We start from the raw sequence: 19,379 nt of genomic DNA, 5'->3' as shown, positions 1-19,379 counted from the left end.
AGCTTATCTGGAATGACACATACTGATTCACTGAATTCTAGCAAGTATGTAGAGAGAAGATCCATGAAGATGACTGTAAGAATGGAAAACTGCAATATTATATTTTATATTTCTGCCTGAGACAAGAGAAGGTGAAAGGAAGTAAAACTTTTAAGCTAAGACAGTGTTGACAAAACAAATGAACAAATAAAACAAATTTGAGTTGGAAGTTGGTAAAACAAATAAAAAAAATTCTAAATATATCTAAGGCAGAGATTAATCTATTTGAAAAGGATTAGATGGTATGGCTACTTAATATAATACAGAAGTAGATTGGTATCCCTTTACATTTATCTGTGGTGAATAAAAGAGCCTTCTAGAACACATTTAAACACGTTTAAACATGTAGCAGAAAGGAGATGTCACACTCAGCTTAAAAAGAGATATAAATTGAGGTCAGTCTTATTTTTAGAAATTAAAGTGCTAAAGTTGAATTGCAGCAACATTTCAGAGGGGGGTTCATTGTGTTCTGACCTTTATTCCTAAATATATGGGTTCATTTTCTGAATCCAGTTTGAATGTGGAGAAGAATTATGAGAACAGTTCTATCTATGAGATTTCTACTCAAATCTGAAAAGTCTAGTAGAGTAAATGATCTCATGAGAGTTTTGCTATTTGGAGATGAAATCTTTTAAGCATCTGCAATAACATTTTGATACAGAAACCTGACATTAAGCTTGTGTATGGCCTTGAATGCTACTAAAGCCAAAAATAGCATCCTTACCCAAAATTAAATTTCTTTATTGAAGAGATCCTTTACTAGCAATAAATTACAATTAGAATCAACATTGCATTAGTTCAAGGATTTCAGATTAGCACGATGGAGTAAAAGGCAACAAAATATTAAAACAGTTTAATCCCACAACTCAGTATAAAAAAAACTTTTCCAATAAAATGGCAAAAGTAGCAGCAGAACACACATTTTTTGCTTTTCAGCTTGAAGTCTCTTAGGGAACAGCTTGGTTATTTCTCTGATAAACATCTTACAATAAGCTGATTATGTTCCTGACCAAGTAAACAAAATCATGTTTCTACCTTTAAGATTAGTTGGCTGGACTTGAGAAAGAGGGAAATAATTCTATAGGGAAATCAAGCATGAAACTGCATATCGTGTGCCTTAATACTCTTAAAAAAAAAAAAAGCCGACCAATTTATTTTCAGATGTGCTGCATGTAAAATGGAGCATTTTCTGCAATTTTTAAAGCGCTATAAATATTTTCTGTGTTTCAATTACCATAGTAAAAAACTGAGTGTGGAAACCCAGTAAGGATTAAAATGAGGGCCCGTGCTTTTAGTGATTCATCTTGTATCATTCTCCTCACTATTAACAGCTGGATCCAAAGATAACCTTGTCACCTGGAGCTCTAATACTGACATTTCACAGAATTCACACAGCACTTGAATACATTGAAGAATACTTTCACTGAGGTACAACATCATATTAGGTTATACAAATTCCTGATTGTAAATCCATAAAATAATTTACAGATTCTGCAGCATTTGCTACGTTACACAGCCAGTGTTTTGGAGGTCTCAAAGCAGGGGGTTTTGGATACTCATACTTGAACAAAGGTTCAGTCCTATAATCTTCAATTAGCAGTACTTAATCCTTGCCACAGGGCTATAAAATATTTTCTAAAATGCAGAATGAGTAATAAAGCAAATTTGGTGATTATTCTCAGGAGCAAATATCTGGATGTTAGTGTAATATGCTCTGTTCCATTAATTACAGTAGAAATCCAAATTTCTGTGTGACATTTCATTGACATCTCTTGGGAGACAATGAATAAATATATATAAAAATTTATCTGCAAATAATTCATCCTCTTGAAGGCAAAGTGAGTAAAAAAAGCCCATTTTTATCAGACCACCCTTTAGGACAAGTGAATGAAATGCACTGATACTACTAAGTTTTCATATGGATAAGACATAAGTAAAAGGACAAAAGGAGATCTAGCGAATGAATCTGTGACTGCATATACTTACTACATTTTTGATTCTTTATGGGAAATCCCAAAGAAAATCCAAAGACCTCAGGGTGGAAAAGACTAGCAAAATTACTTAAATTCTGTATCTACTAACATGATGATATTAAGTTATAGGCTTTCTTTTAGACTGATTTTAGAAATCATATTTCAGGAACTGAAGAATGAATAAGAGTGAATATGCATAAGTGGATTTGTTCAGGACATGTATGAAAATGATCATAGATAACAGATAACAAAGGAAGTGTTACTACTCCCACATCCACTTATGGTACAAGTGAACTTCATAATACAACATATAAGTTTACGTTTTCCTGTGTCCTAGGTATCAAAGTTCCCACTGTTAGTAACAGACATCTCTCCAATTCATTCACCAGAGACTTGTGTGTGATTTGACTGTCAAGACAACAGATCCTCAGAGGTCATCCTTATCAAGAAATGTCCTGAGCTCCTCATTACGCAGCGTATCTTTTGCTTTGCTCATCACACTTTCATTCTTTCAGTCACATGCATATTTATTACACATTCTCTTTTAAGATCTTGAATGCCATAGTTCAGGATGGACCAAGAATGATTCTCAATGGACACGCTAAGGTTCCATCTTCTTTGTTAGATGTTAGTGTGTGAGATTTGGATAGGTTATTCAGGTACAGTATGTGTTTTTCTCATCCTGATGCCATAATTAGCATCTTTTCCCATAAGATATACTGTTGTGGATTCACTTTATTTGTAAGTCAGTAGGATGCTCTGTTGGTTGGCCTGGTACTGCAAGCATGTTATTGCAGTCCCTTCATTCTTTCTAATATCTGATCCCTACCTGATCTTTCTCTTCCTCTTCCAGTGACGCTTCCAAGGGCAGTATCACTCCACATAAGGGGCAGGGGAAGACAGGTGGGTGCTGAAAGATGCATGGAGAGGAGGATGAAGTTCCTGGCAGATACTACAGGGTGGGGAGGTTGGTGAGAATGTAGAAGGGAACATCTGATGTTTGTCAGCTCTTCTAAGGCCAACTCAGTAAGAAGGGGTTGAATAGCCCCAAGTTATCAATCCCATTTTGTACTCTCTTTACAAGCAGGCAAAGATATTTTGCCTCTTTCTATTTTCAAAGGAATCATGAGTAAAAAAGCAAACCCAACCCAACCTCCCTCCCTTCCCTGCCCCAGACCGCCGTCTGTACGTCATGCGCGAATGGAAACAACCCTCAAGACTCAACAAAGTCAGTGTTTCTCAGTCCTTCTATAAGAAGATTATTAACTTAGCTGTATGATCAGCTGTTCACAAGACCTCATGGTGCATAAACAGTCAGGATGATTGGAGGGAAACTTTTGAGACCAAAGGAGTGAGGCTAAAGATCAAATATTTTCAAATGGTTTTCTTTCCAAGTTACACCATTGTTCTCTTTGACTACGCCAAAGGTGTGGCATCTTCACTAATTAAAAAAAAAAAATCAAGCAAAATATTGAGGGTAAGAAATAACTGCAAAAGAGCTATATAGTAGAAGCTGCCTGTTTGCAGAAATTAACCTGACCATTGTTTTAAAATCCAAATTCATATGAGGAACTCACATTTGGATCCTGAGGAAGAAGTCCCACTTGAGGTGGATCGTGATGTTCCTTTCATGGAGAAAACCCCTTTGCCTCTGCGAGTTGTTGTCACAGCCACACGAGGACGCTTCAGTGGTATCACTGCACGAGGTGGTGGGGGGACACGTCCATGATAATCAAACAACCTAGAAAAAATGAAGTCAGCTGGACTCCATAAAACCTTCTGTGATTTCAAGTCATGGAAGCCCTGTCAATTAAATTTTCAAGTTATCTTTGAGAAAATTAACCTTTGAAACCTAATCACTTTATATCATAGTCAAATTAGATTTCAAGGACCTATGCACATTAAGTGCCCTATTCAGAGTTTAGTCACAGTCCAGTGCATAGCTCATATTTTGCATTATTGAAACGAGGGAGGATGCTTTATGAGACTCTGTTATTTGCAGGATGGAAAATCTATAACCTGCTTTCCATGGATTCAAATCATTTCACTGTACACAAGTAACAGCAGTACATTTTATTGTAGTGACAGTTAGACTCCTTTATTGTATACATGTATCTATCTGCTATTCTTATAGATAGAAAAATAAATGAACTTTTCTTAAACCAGACATCATCATAAAGAAATATCCTGCACATTGTAAAATATCCAGTAGATTCTACTGAGGGAACTGCATATCCTATAGAATTGGCAGAAAAGAGGGTCCATCATGTCCTCTGTTTACTGAATAACAAGTTGATGTACAATCACTGAAATACTAACGCATGATTAATAAAATAGGATGTTAGCCTTGTTCAAACCAAACCACTGTATATATTCAGAGAATTGCTATGCAGTCACTAGAAGATATTCTATAAACAAAAAGAAGTAGTGTTCCCAAACAGAATGCCCCAATATTAGAAAGCACAGTTATCAACAGCAGCTGATTAACCTGTATAGAAGAAAATAAAGACAACAGGAAAAGTAATCAAAAGTTAGATATACTTAAAAAGTAAAATTCTTTTGCTCTGAACAAAACAGATTAGGAGAAAAAAGTTAAGAAAATTAAGACTTTGAGTTCTAAGACCAAAATAGAGGGACAAGCAACATTACCAGGAAATATCTTGTGTTCTGCTCACATGCTATTGCAACTACTAATTATGTACATTTTGTAACTGTATGTTTAATTTTCACAATTCTAATCACTGTTTCCCAGTTGGGTGGATAGATATATGTTTGAAAACAGAGATGCAAGAAATAGTAATTAACTGCCACACTGTCTAACAGCACACTCATCTGGAAGCAGAATCAAATTTAAGTCTTCTAGCCCGTTTTCTGGCAAGTAAACACCTAACATTTAAATCCTGCAATCCTTCCAGTTGTCTGTGCCTCTCCTTTTCTTTAGCTGTTTACAACCTATACCATAAAGATCCAAACAATCACATTAAAATTTGAACTCCATCACTTTGAATGTGCTGTTTAAATAAGTAGTAACTATTGTAAGCATAACTAAAAATTCTGTATAATTAAGAACACAAAATATACATGCTTAAAATTTTACAGAAAAATTATAGTTGGTTGTCACTCATATCCTTTATTATAATGGATCATGTGCAGGTTGGTCACGGTCTCTCATGTGACATTACTGGAACAAAATATTTCAGAAAACCTCTAAGTTAAAAAGCAGTAGATCATTATGCAATGATTTGTCCAAAGGAGATTTAGTTGTTAGCAGTTCAAATTTGTATGAAGTTGTACATATTTCAGTGACGTGCCTTCTGTAAAAAGGTGCTGCCTTTTAATAGCTTTGAAGCACTCTTTTGAAAGGGTAGATTTACATTAGATACAAGGAAGAAATTGCTTACTATAAGGGAGGTGAAGCTCAGAGAAGCTGTGGATGTCTCACCTCATCCCTGGAGATACTGAAGACTGGATTGGATGGGGCCCTGGGCAGCCTGATCTGGCAGAGAGTAGGGCCACAGAGGTTCTGGAGCATCTGTCTTATGAGGAAAATTAGAGAGACTTGGGACTGTTCAGCAAGGAGAAAAAAGACTGAGAGAGGATCTCATCACTGTTTATAAGTATATGAAGCATGGGAGTCAAGTGCATGTGGCCAGACTCAGTTCAGTGGTGAGCAGCAACAGAACAAGGGGTAACAGGCACAAACTGCAACACAGGAAGATCCATATGAACATGAGGAAGAGCTTATTTAGTGAGGATGCTGGAGCACAAAGGAACAGGTTGCCCAGAGAGGTTGCAGAGTATCTTTCTCTAGAAATATTCAAAACCCATCTGGACAATTTCCTGTGTGACCTGCTGTAGGGAATCTGCTTTAGCAGAGGGTTGGACTTAGTGGTCCTCTGAGGTCCCTTTCAACCCCTATTATTCTGTGAAAGTGTCTCTGCCTATGGCAGAGGGATTGGAACTAGATAATCTTTAAGGTCCCTTCCAATTCAAACCATTCAGTGATTCCACAATTCAGCTATAAAATGATGCTTTGCTCCTATAATCACCAGTATGCAGGTAAAGTGCACATTCTCCTCCTTCCTTCTAAATTGTGCAGTACTGATCTTGTCAGTCTGCCTTCATAAGGATTTTATTTCATGAAAGAAACTAGTTTTGCCACACTTTTCTGACCTCATAATTGCTTTAGTCAAGATAAGACAGGTATTCATTCCGAATAATTCAGAAAAGTTTGGAAAACTAATGAATATTAAAAAGAAAGAAAAGTTCAGAAATTCAAAAAATCATTTATATTTCCTGTAAATATATTGCTCTGTATGATAGTTGTGTCAATGCACTGAATTCTCTGTTAGTTTTTCTTTTTCATGCCTGTCACATAAGACTTCTCATCTTCCATGCCCTTTGCCTCAGATCTTACAGAGACATTTAACCTCCTAAACTTTTTATGTCATCATCAGCATTCCCAATCCTGGAAAGTGAATCTTACATTTGAGTTTTCTTCCATTAAAATGATGCTTTTTTAATCATGAAGGATCACTAAATCAGAAAATTATGCTATTGAGTATATTTATGAGCATTTTCCTCTGTCAGTAGTTTTTCATCGTAAGACAGTCACAAACCTAGACTACCACAGCAGCAATTAATATCCCATAAATATTTCTTCTGTTGTGGAAGTGTAATTAGTTCATTAGAGTGACCTGCAATGTACAGGACTAGTGAAAAAGCCTAAGGACTAATAACTTTCATGTTCAGATTGTATAAAATCAGAAAGAGCACTCTATAAAACACAGAGAAATCCACTGATAAAAATCAGAGCATCAACTCTGGGGAAAATAAAAAGTCTGTGCGAGTTAACTTCTTCCAGGAGAGGAGCAACTTCTACTATTAAGGGTGGACTCAACAGGATTAAACTGAGTTGAAGGCTTTTACTCCATGTGCTTATAGCTCACTGTTTTTAGCTTTGTCCAAGGCAAGCACGGTCATGTACACGAAGAAGCAAACAAAGCAGCTTGAATTGAATAAATCCTTGGGAAAAAAACAAAACAAAACAAAAAACAAAACAAAACAAAAAAACCCAAAACAAAGACATTGTTTCTGTATACTCTTCCTGCAGTGTTTCTGAGGAGAAATGTACATACACATGAAAAACTTAATTTCAGGGTGTAAGCCACTACTCTGCTGTTGTCTGCTGCTATAACGTAAAAGAAATCTCAGAATAGAGGTTGATGGAGCAAAGTAGAATTCTCACCTGACTCACTTGGCCTATACTACACTAGGCTAGTATATGTGCCGCTCTGAAAATAATGCCTGCTGTTTATATTTATTTCCAAGTAATATACAATAGATGCAAAGAGCAAAATAACATCACTTGATAGCAGATATTCTCAGACACAAAATGCTAATTATTAGCATAGTCACCACCATTAGTCATGCATTTTTGCCACTAATGAACAAGAGTCTGCATGCTATGCTCATAAAATCTGCATGGCTGTCTGGAACATGGCTTGTCTTTCACAGAATCACATAGAATTGTAGGGCTTGGAAGGGACCTCTAGAAATCATCGAGACCAACCCCCCTGCCAAAGCAGGTTCCCTACACCAGGTTGCACAGGTAGGCGAGACTTGAATATCTCCAGAGAAGGAGACTCCACAACCTCCCTGGGCAGCCTGTTCCAGTGCTCTGTCACCCTCACCGTGAAGAAGTTCTTACGCACATTCGTGCGAAACTTCCTGTGCTGCAGCTTATGTCCGTTTCCCCTCGTCCTATCTCCACGTACCACTGAAAAGAGACTGGCCTCACCGCTATGGCCGCCACACCTCAGATATTTATAAACCTGGATCAGGTCCCCTCTCAGTCATCTTTTCAAGGCTAAACAGACCCAGTTCACTCCGCCTTTCTTCATAGGGGAGATGCTCCAGGCCCTTCACCATCTCTGTGGCCCTTTCATGTCATTGCCACCATTATTTTCTGCATGAAAGAATACAACTCCACATCTTTGCTTCCATGCCAGATGCCATTTTATCAGACTGCTCCTTTGCTGCCATCTGTCACATGGCAACAACATGTAATGAAATACTGGCGAGAAGTTGGTGATATGGCAGTAGAGGTTGAAACACCTGCCTTTGATGTTGTGGGCCAACATAACAAAATTACTTCCAGAGCAGCTCTCATATAATGAAGAAATATTTTATAGCTGGATCAGAAGTTGGTTATCTGTGAACTTCCATATTAACCCTGTTTTTTGGTGATTCTTCTATATTCATTGTCATAGAATCATGGAGTCATAGAATGGCTTGGGTTAGAAGGGACCTTGAAGATCACACAGTTCCAACCCCTCTGCCATAAGCAGGTTTGCCATCCATCAGATCAGGCTGCCCAGGGCCCCATTCAACCTGACTTTGAACTCGGGGACTCCTCAGGGACGTGGCATCTCTGGGTAACCTGTTCCAGTGCCTCATCGCACTCTGAGTAAAAAATGTATTCCTCAAATCTAACCTAAATCTGCCCCATTTTAGTTTAAAGCCACTCACGCTTATCCTATCATCCCTATCAGTCTGTATAAAAAGTCAGTTCCCTTCCTGCTTGTAAGCTCCCCTCAAGTACCAAAAGGCCACAATGAGATGCCCCCGAAGCATTTCTTCTCTAAGCTGAACAAGCACATCTCCATCAATGTATTTTCATTGGAGAGGTGCTCCAGGCCTTTAATCATCTTTGTGGGCCACTTCTGGAGCTGTTCCAACAGCTCCACCTCCCTCTTGGACTGGTGTCCCCAAAATTGGACACAGTACCACAGATGAGACCTCAAGAGGCAGAGTAGAGGGAGACAATTCCCTTCCCTTCCCTTCTGGCCATCACTCTTTTGATGCAGCCCAGGATATTTTTGGCCTTTCTGGGCTGCGAGTGCACATTGCTGGATCATGTCCAGCTTTTTGTCCACCAGGATCTCCAAATCCTTCTCTGAGGACTCACAATGAGTTCTCCCAGTCTGTACTCATATCTAGGATTGCCTGACCCAAGTGAAACACCTTGATTTGGCCTTGTTTATCATCATTAGATTCTCATGTGACCACTTTTTGAGCCTGTCCAGGTCCCTCTGGATGGCATTCCTTCTGTTGTGTCAACTTCACCACACATCCAGATGAAGACCTTAAGATTTCCACAGCACTGAGCTAGGCTGTGTGAACGTACTTGTCTCAGGTAAGTGTAATTTTGTATCCTCACACTTTTTCCTGCTATGGAAATACACACGTTGTTCAACTTGTCTGCCTTCTCTTAAGGTCCTTATAGAATTCTAAACATTCTTGGAAGACAAGAACAGCTATTTCAGGAGACAGTCCATATCTTTTCATATCCTTGGTTTAAAGAAAAAGACACAAATATCGATACTGAAGAATTTTGCAAACATTGTACATTGCGAAAGTAAGTGAAAGTAAGCCTATAAAAACTGTAGAAAGAAACACTGAGCAATTAAGCTACCATTAAATTTTTCGGCAAAGAAAATGCCCCAGTAGCCCACAGAAAGGGTAAAACCAAAAGAGCTGTTTAATGAGCAAATATTGGGTGGTAATCTGTTTGTGATATATTCAAATAACGTACTTCAAATACACAGTAGAAATGATGAAATGAATAATATGTAGAATCAAAACAGGCCCGCATAAACAAACAACGTGATTACATTATAAACAAACAATAGAAATTGTGTCAAATGTACAAAAATATAACCACACGTACCGATTGTAGAAATCATCCCTGTAGTAATCATAATCAAAGACATAACCACTGTAGAAAAAAAAAAAAGAAACAAGAATGTACAGATTTATAGAAAAAATACACATTGATCAAAACATTTCTGTTAATATTAGCTTACTCTCATCTTTCAAGCCAGTTTTTAGAATCCCTTCGATTTCATTCCTTAACCATCTTTATACATTATGTTAGCCAAAGCTGTCGTCAGTTGTTATTCTATAGTAAATTTGGAAATATGAAGTCTAGGGCAAGTAGAACATTGAAAACAGTTGACAGTACACAGAGAAAAGATCTCACACCCCACACTTCTCTGTAATTAGAGAATCATTATGGTGTAATACCCCGAGTGGTCAAATGAAGTGAGCACTCTAATACTGACACGCTCTTCTTCGCTGAGCTGACGTAATTAGCGGCCTACGAAGATTGTTAAATGCAAGAAAGACTGGTGAGTGAGTGAGTAGTGGAGAACTGAAATTAGGCAATGAGTTAGATTAATGAAAAGCATTAGAATGGTTGGATTGCTGATTTTTGAATTCACCAAATCTTTTGCCATAAACAGAAAAGGAAAAATAATTAAAAAAATGAAATGTGTTAAAAAAAATGAAATAGCGTTAGAGATAGCTTTCAGGTTCAAAAGAGAACATACATACATAGACAAATAAATATAGGTAGGAGATTGCAAATGACTGGAAGAACACCATTTTATGAGTTGCCAGTTGTGAAATAAATCCTTCATTGTTCTTGTGTTTGCATTCTATTAGCCACTTTCTTCCTTTATGGTGAAGAAATAGCACTGAAGTGCATCTCAAACATCCAAAAAGAGAACCAAAATTAACAAATGTTCTGTACTCAAAATTTGCTTTGCCTGAATAGGAGCAGAAACTGTAAGTTTCTTACTTACCTTACTACAACAATTATTAAGGAATAAAAGACATGAAAAAGAAAGTATGGTAAAATAAATAAATAAATAAGAAAGCAGAAAGATAGAAAGGAGGGAGGAAGAACAAAGGAAGAGAAAATGAATTCAATGAAAATAAAGGTGAAAAGCTGCATATTAATGAAGTTTGTCTTTAAATAGAATGGTATTCTGGACTATTTCTGCTCTCCAACAAGTTTTTAGTGCACAGTTTGTAATATAGGTCGAGAATTCTTGAATTCCTTGGGTTTGTTCTCCTTCATCCCATAAAAATCTTTTTCCCATTTTCTTACCTTTGCTAAGTCTCAGAGGCTTACTGCTTAAAAAGGAAAAAAAAATAGAGTTGGCAGACTTAAATTACCTTATTTACCATTTTATCCTGCAGTTTTAATTTTGAGGGCTTACAATTTGCCATATCTGCAACTTGCAGAAACATCCACCAAAGGAGCTGAAGGTTAGGGGGTAATTCCCACCTCCGCCTCGGATAAAAGTGCCCCAGCCCCTAGAGATCAGAGAAATCATGCCATCTACCCATGTAATGCTGGACTGGTATTGAAAAATCATGGAACTCACCATGTGAAAAATCCAGCTGTAGTCTTACTGTTAAATTATTTGAGAAACAAAAGCCCTATATGCATTTGATTTGAAACACTTGTTAAATAAAACAGACCTGGGAAACTAGAACCAAGAAAAAAACCAAGCATCTGGTTAAGGAAGAAAAATATTAAATAGTACTATTTAGACCCTACATAATAATCATATTTCTGTATTTAACTTCATGCAACTCTAGTAAATTTCTGCCTATACAACACAATAGCTCTTATTTTGTCTTTCACTAAATAGCCAGTCCTCATGAAACTGAGAGATAGTAAAGCTATTATTTTATTTACAGTTATCCACAGTTTCCTAATGGCTTTATTTAGCTGCATGATTAATAGCTGCAATAATCCTGCACTTAATATTCCGTTTGTGTTTTTAAGTAGAAGAGGACAGACAATTTGAAGAAAAAAATTCAATTTAAAAGGCCTGTCACATGAAACCTTTCACCTGGAGTGACATTAATTTAATTTACACAAAGATAAAATAAATTCAGTTTTTCAAGGTTAAAGACCATGAAGCTGATGAACAATAATTCACTTCAAATCAGCTGGTGTAAAGATGAACAACAGCTCAGCTCTGGGACCTAGCATGTACTCTGAAAGCAAGACTGTGTTATTTGAGGCAAGCCCCCCCACAGGACAGAGTAAGATTGGACCATTACTGGACTTTTGAAATATGTAATTCTTCATATTCAAAATATGACAGAGAAGCCTCAAAACCTCCCCATGGAATGGTGGTGCTGGAAGGGCACGGGAGGGAGGCAGATCTCAGGCAGAGGTCTGAGCATGCCAGGTCCGTAGGACTGAGAGAGGGTTAACCAGTTGGAAAAAGTTCACAAGTTCTTCAGATGAGAGTAGTAGGCAGAGAAGGCTTTGGATGGTGCTGTGGGAAAGTGCAAGAAATTGCTTCTGGTGTCATAACTGAACATTTCTCTCCCTCCTTACCTTCTACTCACAGTCCACCACTGTACAAATGCAGAGAGCCTCTCACTCAGTATTCCTCAAGTACAGTATTCTTACACTGAAAAATGTGATTTAACATATTTCATTTTTTTATTTTAGTGAAAAATCCAGGATAATCTCTTTTGAGAGAAGTAGTTTTGCACATCAGTCAGCCACTAAGAAGTTCATTCTTTTGTTCTGTTCACTGTTTGGGTAACTTCTGCCTTAAAAATGAACCACTTTGTGTCCCTTCAGCTTCATCAGTGACAATTTCAACCCACCATTCTCCATGTGGTCTAATGTTATTTTCGGTACCAGAAAAAAGCAGCACGTATTGTACCCTGATTATCTCATGGCAACACGATTCATGAATTTTTGTAAACTTCTGAACTTGTTTATATCAATTACCTTTTAAAATATTGCACTGCTTTGCAAGTATCTGATACTGTTATTATGGCAGGCCAGAAACATCAAAATTTGTTATCTGATAAAGGTTTTAAAGTCTGCAAAAATATAGAAGAGGAGCATCACCCTCATGTTATGTTTTTATATTTTCACCAGAAAACCTCAGCAGTTTTCATCGTGTTTTATAACAGGAGCTATTTAAATTACTTTGTACAGATGTTGCCTCTAACTTGAAAGTTAAGGTGCTTTGTGCTTTCATATGGTTTAGTTCTGTAACATCCATTACTACTGAGATAAGAAGTAAATGCTGGTTTTCTGAATGTTTCAAGACAGTCAGACTCTGAAATGAGCATACTCAAGGATTCAGCTGCAGCAAACATTATCCAATTCATTCATCCTGTCCACCTATCTGCCAAAGAATTACTGACCTTATGGCTGGGATGTGAAATGTAAACATATTATGGCTTTTAACAGTGTGACCTGCTACCACAATTGACAAGCTAACAGGAATTGATTTGCTTCCGTTTCTAATTTGAGCATTTTAAGTGAAATCTTCACAACTCAAGGGCATCCCTTCTAATTGAATCCCATATTCCACCACACAGGTGCTGGGGACTGTAGCAGGAGGTGGGGAGGGAATCTCTTCTTTCCCCACAGGCTATTCAAGATCTCTCTGCATTGGCAAAGGACATTTCTGTGCAGAAGTGTTGTTCATAAGAGCAGAAAATAGCCAGTTCTGCACACAAAATGACTTCTATCCAAGACCACTGGCAAAGATGTGGTATCATCTAATTTGCTCTTGTACTGAAAGCAGAGATGGATGGGCTACTGTGAGCTCTCAACAGAGCAAGAAGCTCACTTTCTCCCCTTTTCTCATCACTTAGTATCCTTTAAGAAAGATGGCTGAATTCAAGATTTCATCATGGAGATATTTACTTCTCCATGCTATCTATTAAAATGACAGAAGAACAGCACAATAGAACCTTATCTGTTGTTGACCCTTACAGAATAAGGCAGAGGAGCATGGGTCTAAAGTGCTGAGAAACCTCATCGTGGTTCCTTTTTTGTCCCCATGATCTGGGGATGTTTCTGCCTCTCTGAAACTTATTTTGTAGTTGCAGCAGCATAGGCAATGCAGCAGCAGCACAGCTACAGCACTGAGCTCCTGGGGATAAGTGTCCTTTGCTTCAGCAGCTGGGTTAACAGCCCATGGATGCAAGACATCATGTGAGACCCTTAAAGGTCTGGGGTTTTATAAGAGCAATTCCTAGTGCTCCTGGTTGTGAAACAGTTCTGCACATGTATTGTAAAGGCTGTGATCCAGAGATAATAACAGTAACCCAAAATGGAAGACGTAGAAGAAAAAATTTCTTTTACTTTTCAAAACAATCTCAATTTTTATTTTTTTTTTACAATTAAAAAAAAGAATGAAAAGTGGAATGATGATGTTTCGCTTGTAATAATACACTAAAGACACACATTGCACTGTGAATGTGATTAGTATAGCTCAGTCTACAGCCATAATTGTTCACACTTCTACAGCCAAGGGACAAGCAGAAGCTTTGGTCAGTGCTGCGGTATAGAAAGCAGAAAATTAGCACAGATAATCACTAGCACTGAGATCACGGTGCAGGGCTCTTAAACTCTTGGGAGTTATTCCTTAGCAAGCCATTAACCTGTGTTACAGAGGCTGCGAGAAATCATTTGTGCAGCATAGAATACCAAGCATTCAGAAAGTCTGAAGCAGAGAAATGTTTAAAGGAGCCTGTGAACTGGTGGAGTCAGCAGTTTCAGAACGACACTAAATAGGTAGATCATTTACCCACATACATACCTCTGCAGCATAAACAAGAAACCTGTCCACATTATGCTGCTATTAAAGTGGAAGGCAGAAAGGCACAGTAATATTCACGTTAAGGCAAAGAAAATTTACCAATATTATGTGTTTCTGTTAAGAAAAAGCCACAGCTCCCTTTTCTGACCAAGTATCAAGGAGGCAATCTTGTACAAGTTGCCTCTTTAGATTAATTTTACTTAAATACTTGTCTTACTTTAAATTCAGTTTGCCTGAAGAATAAAGACTCCAAAGATCAGGTTTTCAGATCTATATTTCTGTTTGCATTCAGTTTCCCTATGCACATTAGCAGTTGCAGTCAGGCAAATGAATTATGCTTCTCATCTCCAAAATAACCCTCTGGATGTTATTATGTATTTATTTACATGATGATATTGTATATTGAAAATATACTGGCACCATATAGTCTCTCCAATACTGTGTTGTATGCCCACACAAAAATTTTATAAGCTAATGGTCACTTTTTTTTTTTTGTGCTCCAAATGGAGCAAAAATGGTCACTTTACTTTGCTCCAAATACCAGTTAGTGTAGTTTCACTGCAGTTACTCTCATTTTAGAAGAGTTAATGCAGCATAACAAAAAGAACTTCTGTTATTTTCGTGGAAACAAGAAATTCTGTTGTGCATCTGAGTTACCCTTAGATAATATCACTATTTTTTCCCACATGTACAAAGATGTACTTGTAAATCATAAATGTTGACAAACCAGACATAATGCATCTTAATTCAATTGACAGCACTATCACCATTTATACTGTCAATTGCTTCTCTGTCATCAGTAAAATATTAAATACAAAAGCAATATTCTCTTAATCAAATTCATTTTAGAAAGCACATATCAATGTAATGGTTGAAGCTAGTACTCCTGTCACTTGTAAAATCACTTCTCTTGTCATATAAAAAAAGAGTGCTAGAAATTGCTTCTGTCGAGTGCAAAAGAGAATCAGTCTAAACTGATGTGATATTAAAAATATAGAGAGAGAGATGAGAGGAGCATAACTAGATGATCTGGGGAATAAGCACTGGCAAGTTTCCCTGTAAGAAATTAATCAGATGGCAATGACTTCCACGAGCTATTAAAAAAAGTAGAGTCTTTGAATACTTTTCAGCGGATGGTTACCCACGCTCCCCAAAGACAAGAATTTAATTTGTGCTAATTAACATGTTAATTGATAAACTCGCCACCAGTTTCCAAAGCTAGGGGAATGTGTGGGCTGAATTCTATCTTTAATTTAGAAATGATTCAATTTTAATTAAGGATGAAGATCATGGTAGAAGTGAAGGTAGAAGTGAAAGAACATTTCTCTTTTGCAGTTCAGGCCACACGTTCTGTAGAGAAAGACAACAGTCTCCACAGTCTGCTTGTTGCTGGTATACATTTTACTAAAAAAAACAAATTCTTGTCAGTGATTCCTTCAGCAAATATGTTCTTGGAGATTTATAGGAAAAAGGAGGGACAGAGCCAAAGGAGGACAAGAAATTATAGAAAAGTATTTTGGACTCATTTTCATATTGCAGTTACGAGGGCAAATAGGAATGATTAAAAACAATAAAGTACCTCCTAAATCCCTGATCTCATCTCAAACTGTCAGATGATTGGATGTAACCTACTGTTTGCATTTACCAGTCGTCATAACAGTTTTGTTAATATAAGCAAATAAAGTATTCTGATTGTGTTCAGTTTAAAAAGGGCAGAGTAACATTTTTGTATGTTTTCCATGTATTTATCTATTTTCCATGAAGTGGATAAGTATGGAATCAGATATTAATAATATAGAAAAGAGTATGATACCATAAACGTAGACATTTTTCAGCAAAACTGAAAAGCTTTTGGGAAATCTTTGTCCAAAGAGATATGTTTTGCCCAACTATGACAGGTATACATAAAATAGTTTGACTGACATACAGTATTCCATTTCCAGTACCCATTAAACAACCTTTCTGCAGGCACTCAGCAAAATCTGCAATATGATTAGGCTGTATTTTTTTCATTTTTTTTTTTTCTATCTTACACATACTTTGCTTGGGCTCATCCTCTCTCCTCCAAACTATTTGCCCAGTGAAATGTACATTGGGGAAACTGCTTAACTTATTCTCCAACCTGAATTTGAGGCAAAACATGGGTAAATATTCAAAACTACCTATGGACGGTCAGATAATCTCATTAGATCTTCCCACTTAGATATTTCCCTGTAAAGGATAAAACAAAGCTTGTGCAGCACATGATAGAACCGTCATTAAGATTAATATTCAGCCTCCGGGGAATCATCTAATCTGGGAGCGATTTATGGCAACCAAATGGGCATGAATACAGGACTTTCAAGGCAAAATTCAGCCCAAACAGTTTTCTGTACAGCTAAGCATCAGAATTACTCCCAACAAAACCTATTTATAGCTGCAGGGAAAGACACCGAACATTGTTAGCCTGCTGATATTTAGAAACAAAATAATGTTTTCTACGGAAAGAAGCATAAATAAATCTACTTAATGTCTCCCTGTCCTCTCTTCTCCTGCTGTTAAACTATTTTCTGTCATCTAAAGTAATCTCCAATTACTTGTGTTTCTCATGGGAACATACTATACTAAGGTAATGAAAAAGCTTTCCAGTGTGAAGTGGCCTACCATGTCCCAAGGTGCCCTTTAATTGTATAGATTGACTGGGAAATTCTTGATGTCCGTATGGTAGAGTAATGAGTCTCACCTCTTAAAAATGCATTTCAGATTCAGTGTATTCAAGGTGCTACTGTCAGACCATGAACAAGTGATTGATTATCCAATTTATTAGCAATATTGTATACATTGCACGAGTATGGTGTGACAAATACAGAAGACTGTCACTGACAGGTGTAGGAATAAGTGATGGGTTTAGGCTTTGAAGTGTTTCTACAGCATTTCACTGAACAGGAGATTGATAAATTAAAATCACACTGGTAGCACTGAAGCTGAAAGACTAACTGCTTAAGATTACAAAAACAGATCTCTGGAAACTTTATGTAGTCTCCAGAGAAGTAGTCTTAGAAGCACTGAATAAAACAGAAAGGCACAGCTCATAGAAGATTAATCAATTTCAATATGACGGTGTCAGAGTTTATGTAAAGAAAAAAGTGCTTCTAGAAAACTGCAATATTCTTTTCTTTCTCCTCTCTCTTTTTCTCTGTAAAAAAAACTGTAAATACTTAAATTTTGTTCCATACTCATACAAAAAGTTTACAGATGTAGTGTTTTTTTTTTTAATTGAATAACTCAAGGTTTAGCTTTAAACTGTCAAAACAGAGATAATTGTCACTGTCCTGAGAAAGTCATGTGAAGACAAGACATACTGCTTTTTTTTTTTTTTTTTTTTTGAAGAGTGTACTGTAAGTAAAGTTACAAGGTAAATGGAAATACCAGATACTGTGAATCTGAGAAAGCATTCTTGTACTCCTGCTGTTGACCTGTTGTGCGATAAATTTCACGGTAATTGGTTGTGGGAAATGCATATGATAAAAAGGATATTCCTTAACTGAGAAGCAGACTAGACTCAATTCCAGCCTTTACAGAGATAAGTGGAAGGACAGCTGTGCAACTGACTGTATGTTCTGGTTTCAGCTAGAGCAGAGCCGACTTTTTTCATAGTGTTTGGCACAGTGTTGTGTTTTGCCTTTAGTAGAAAAACCAGTGCTGATTAACACTGATATTTCAGTTGTTGCTGAGCAGTGCTGCACAGAGCAAGAAATGTTTCAGTATCTCATACTGTCCTTTCAGCAAAAGGACAACCAAGACAGCTGACCTAAACTAGCTAAAGAGGTAATCCAGACCATACCTCTTCATGAAAAAAGCATGGGGAGTTGGCCGGGGGCAGTCGCTGCTCAGGGACTGGCTGGACATCAGTTGCAGGTGTATATACATATATACATATATTTATATATATAATCATTATGTATATATATACATAATGTGTATATATATATGTATATATATTATAATTACTATTATTTTTCCTTTCTTGTCATAAGAAATAATTTTTATTTCAGTCCATGAGTTCCACTTTATTCCCCATCCCCCTCCCCCTCTCCAGTTTTCTCTACAAACCTTCTGGGAGAGGGGAATGAGTGAAAGGTTGTGTGCTGTCGGGTTGCACGTTTGCTTAAATCACAGCACACTATACTTCATATCGTCTAGCGCAGTGATAACTATACAGACTACATTTACCTTGGTTTCTGAGAAATCCATGCCTAGTAATGCTATTAATGGAAAGGCATGTCTGTTCACTTTCCATTAACACAGAGAGAAAAAATAACCAATATTTCTTTTCTGTAAGTGAATAAATAAGTCAGAGACTAAGTAATTTCTAAAATAACAGGATAGAGACCATTTGATTTACATAAGGGAATTCAAATTCTCCACTCTCAATTCCCTCACAGTTAATCCATAATAAAGTTGCTGAAATTAAAGGATCAGATATAGTTCTTTACTTTAAATTCACATATGGACTACTTCCAGTGTACTCCTCCCAAGGGAGGGAGGTTGTTCCAGGTGACTCGCTGAGGTGCAATATAGTAAAACAGTCCTGATGACTTCCATCATGGTATTAGTATTGCCATTACTGTATTCAACTTTTGACATGTACTAGAAATCCTGATTTCTTATCACACAGATATGACTAGAGTGTGACTCATTTAGTTGAGAAGTTTCTACTTTTTTTTAATCTGCAGAGATACAGCTCGAGGCTAGTCAAAAGACCTTACTCCTCTTAGAAAAGTTATATGATTTTTTTGCATGTTTTAACACATCACCTGATATTGGAGGCTAACCCCTTAGCCTCTACAACTTGCCTTAGGCAAGCTCAGACATCTCCTGCAGTTGAATTGGGCTGTCTGCCATGGGCAAGCACTAAGGCTCTGCATTTACCTTTTTTTTTTTT

The 19,379-nt window shown here is 37.1% G+C and overlaps 1 protein-coding gene across 1 annotated transcript in view; it reads right to left on the bottom strand.

Moving 5' to 3' along the window:
* Positions 1-19,379, bottom strand: part of RALYL (RALY RNA binding protein like) — a 47,221-nt gene that overhangs the window by 26,888 nt on the left and 954 nt on the right. The window contains exons 2-4 of the mRNA XM_010709103.3: positions 9,745-9,792; positions 3,590-3,753; positions 2,842-2,922 (exon numbers count right to left, since the gene is read on the bottom strand). Of these exons, the coding sequence (XP_010707405.1) occupies positions 2,842-2,922; positions 3,590-3,753; positions 9,745-9,792 (293 nt within the window). The remainder of the gene's footprint in view (positions 1-2,841; positions 2,923-3,589; positions 3,754-9,744; positions 9,793-19,379) is intronic.

Source organism: Meleagris gallopavo, chromosome 3 (genome assembly GCF_000146605.3).
Source record: "Meleagris gallopavo isolate NT-WF06-2002-E0010 breed Aviagen turkey brand Nicholas breeding stock chromosome 3, Turkey_5.1, whole genome shotgun sequence".
In the NCBI taxonomy this organism is placed as follows: Eukaryota; Metazoa; Chordata; class Aves; order Galliformes; family Phasianidae; genus Meleagris; species Meleagris gallopavo.
Note: the sequence above shows the minus strand (reverse complement) of the source record. Positions and strands in the feature narration are given on the sequence as shown.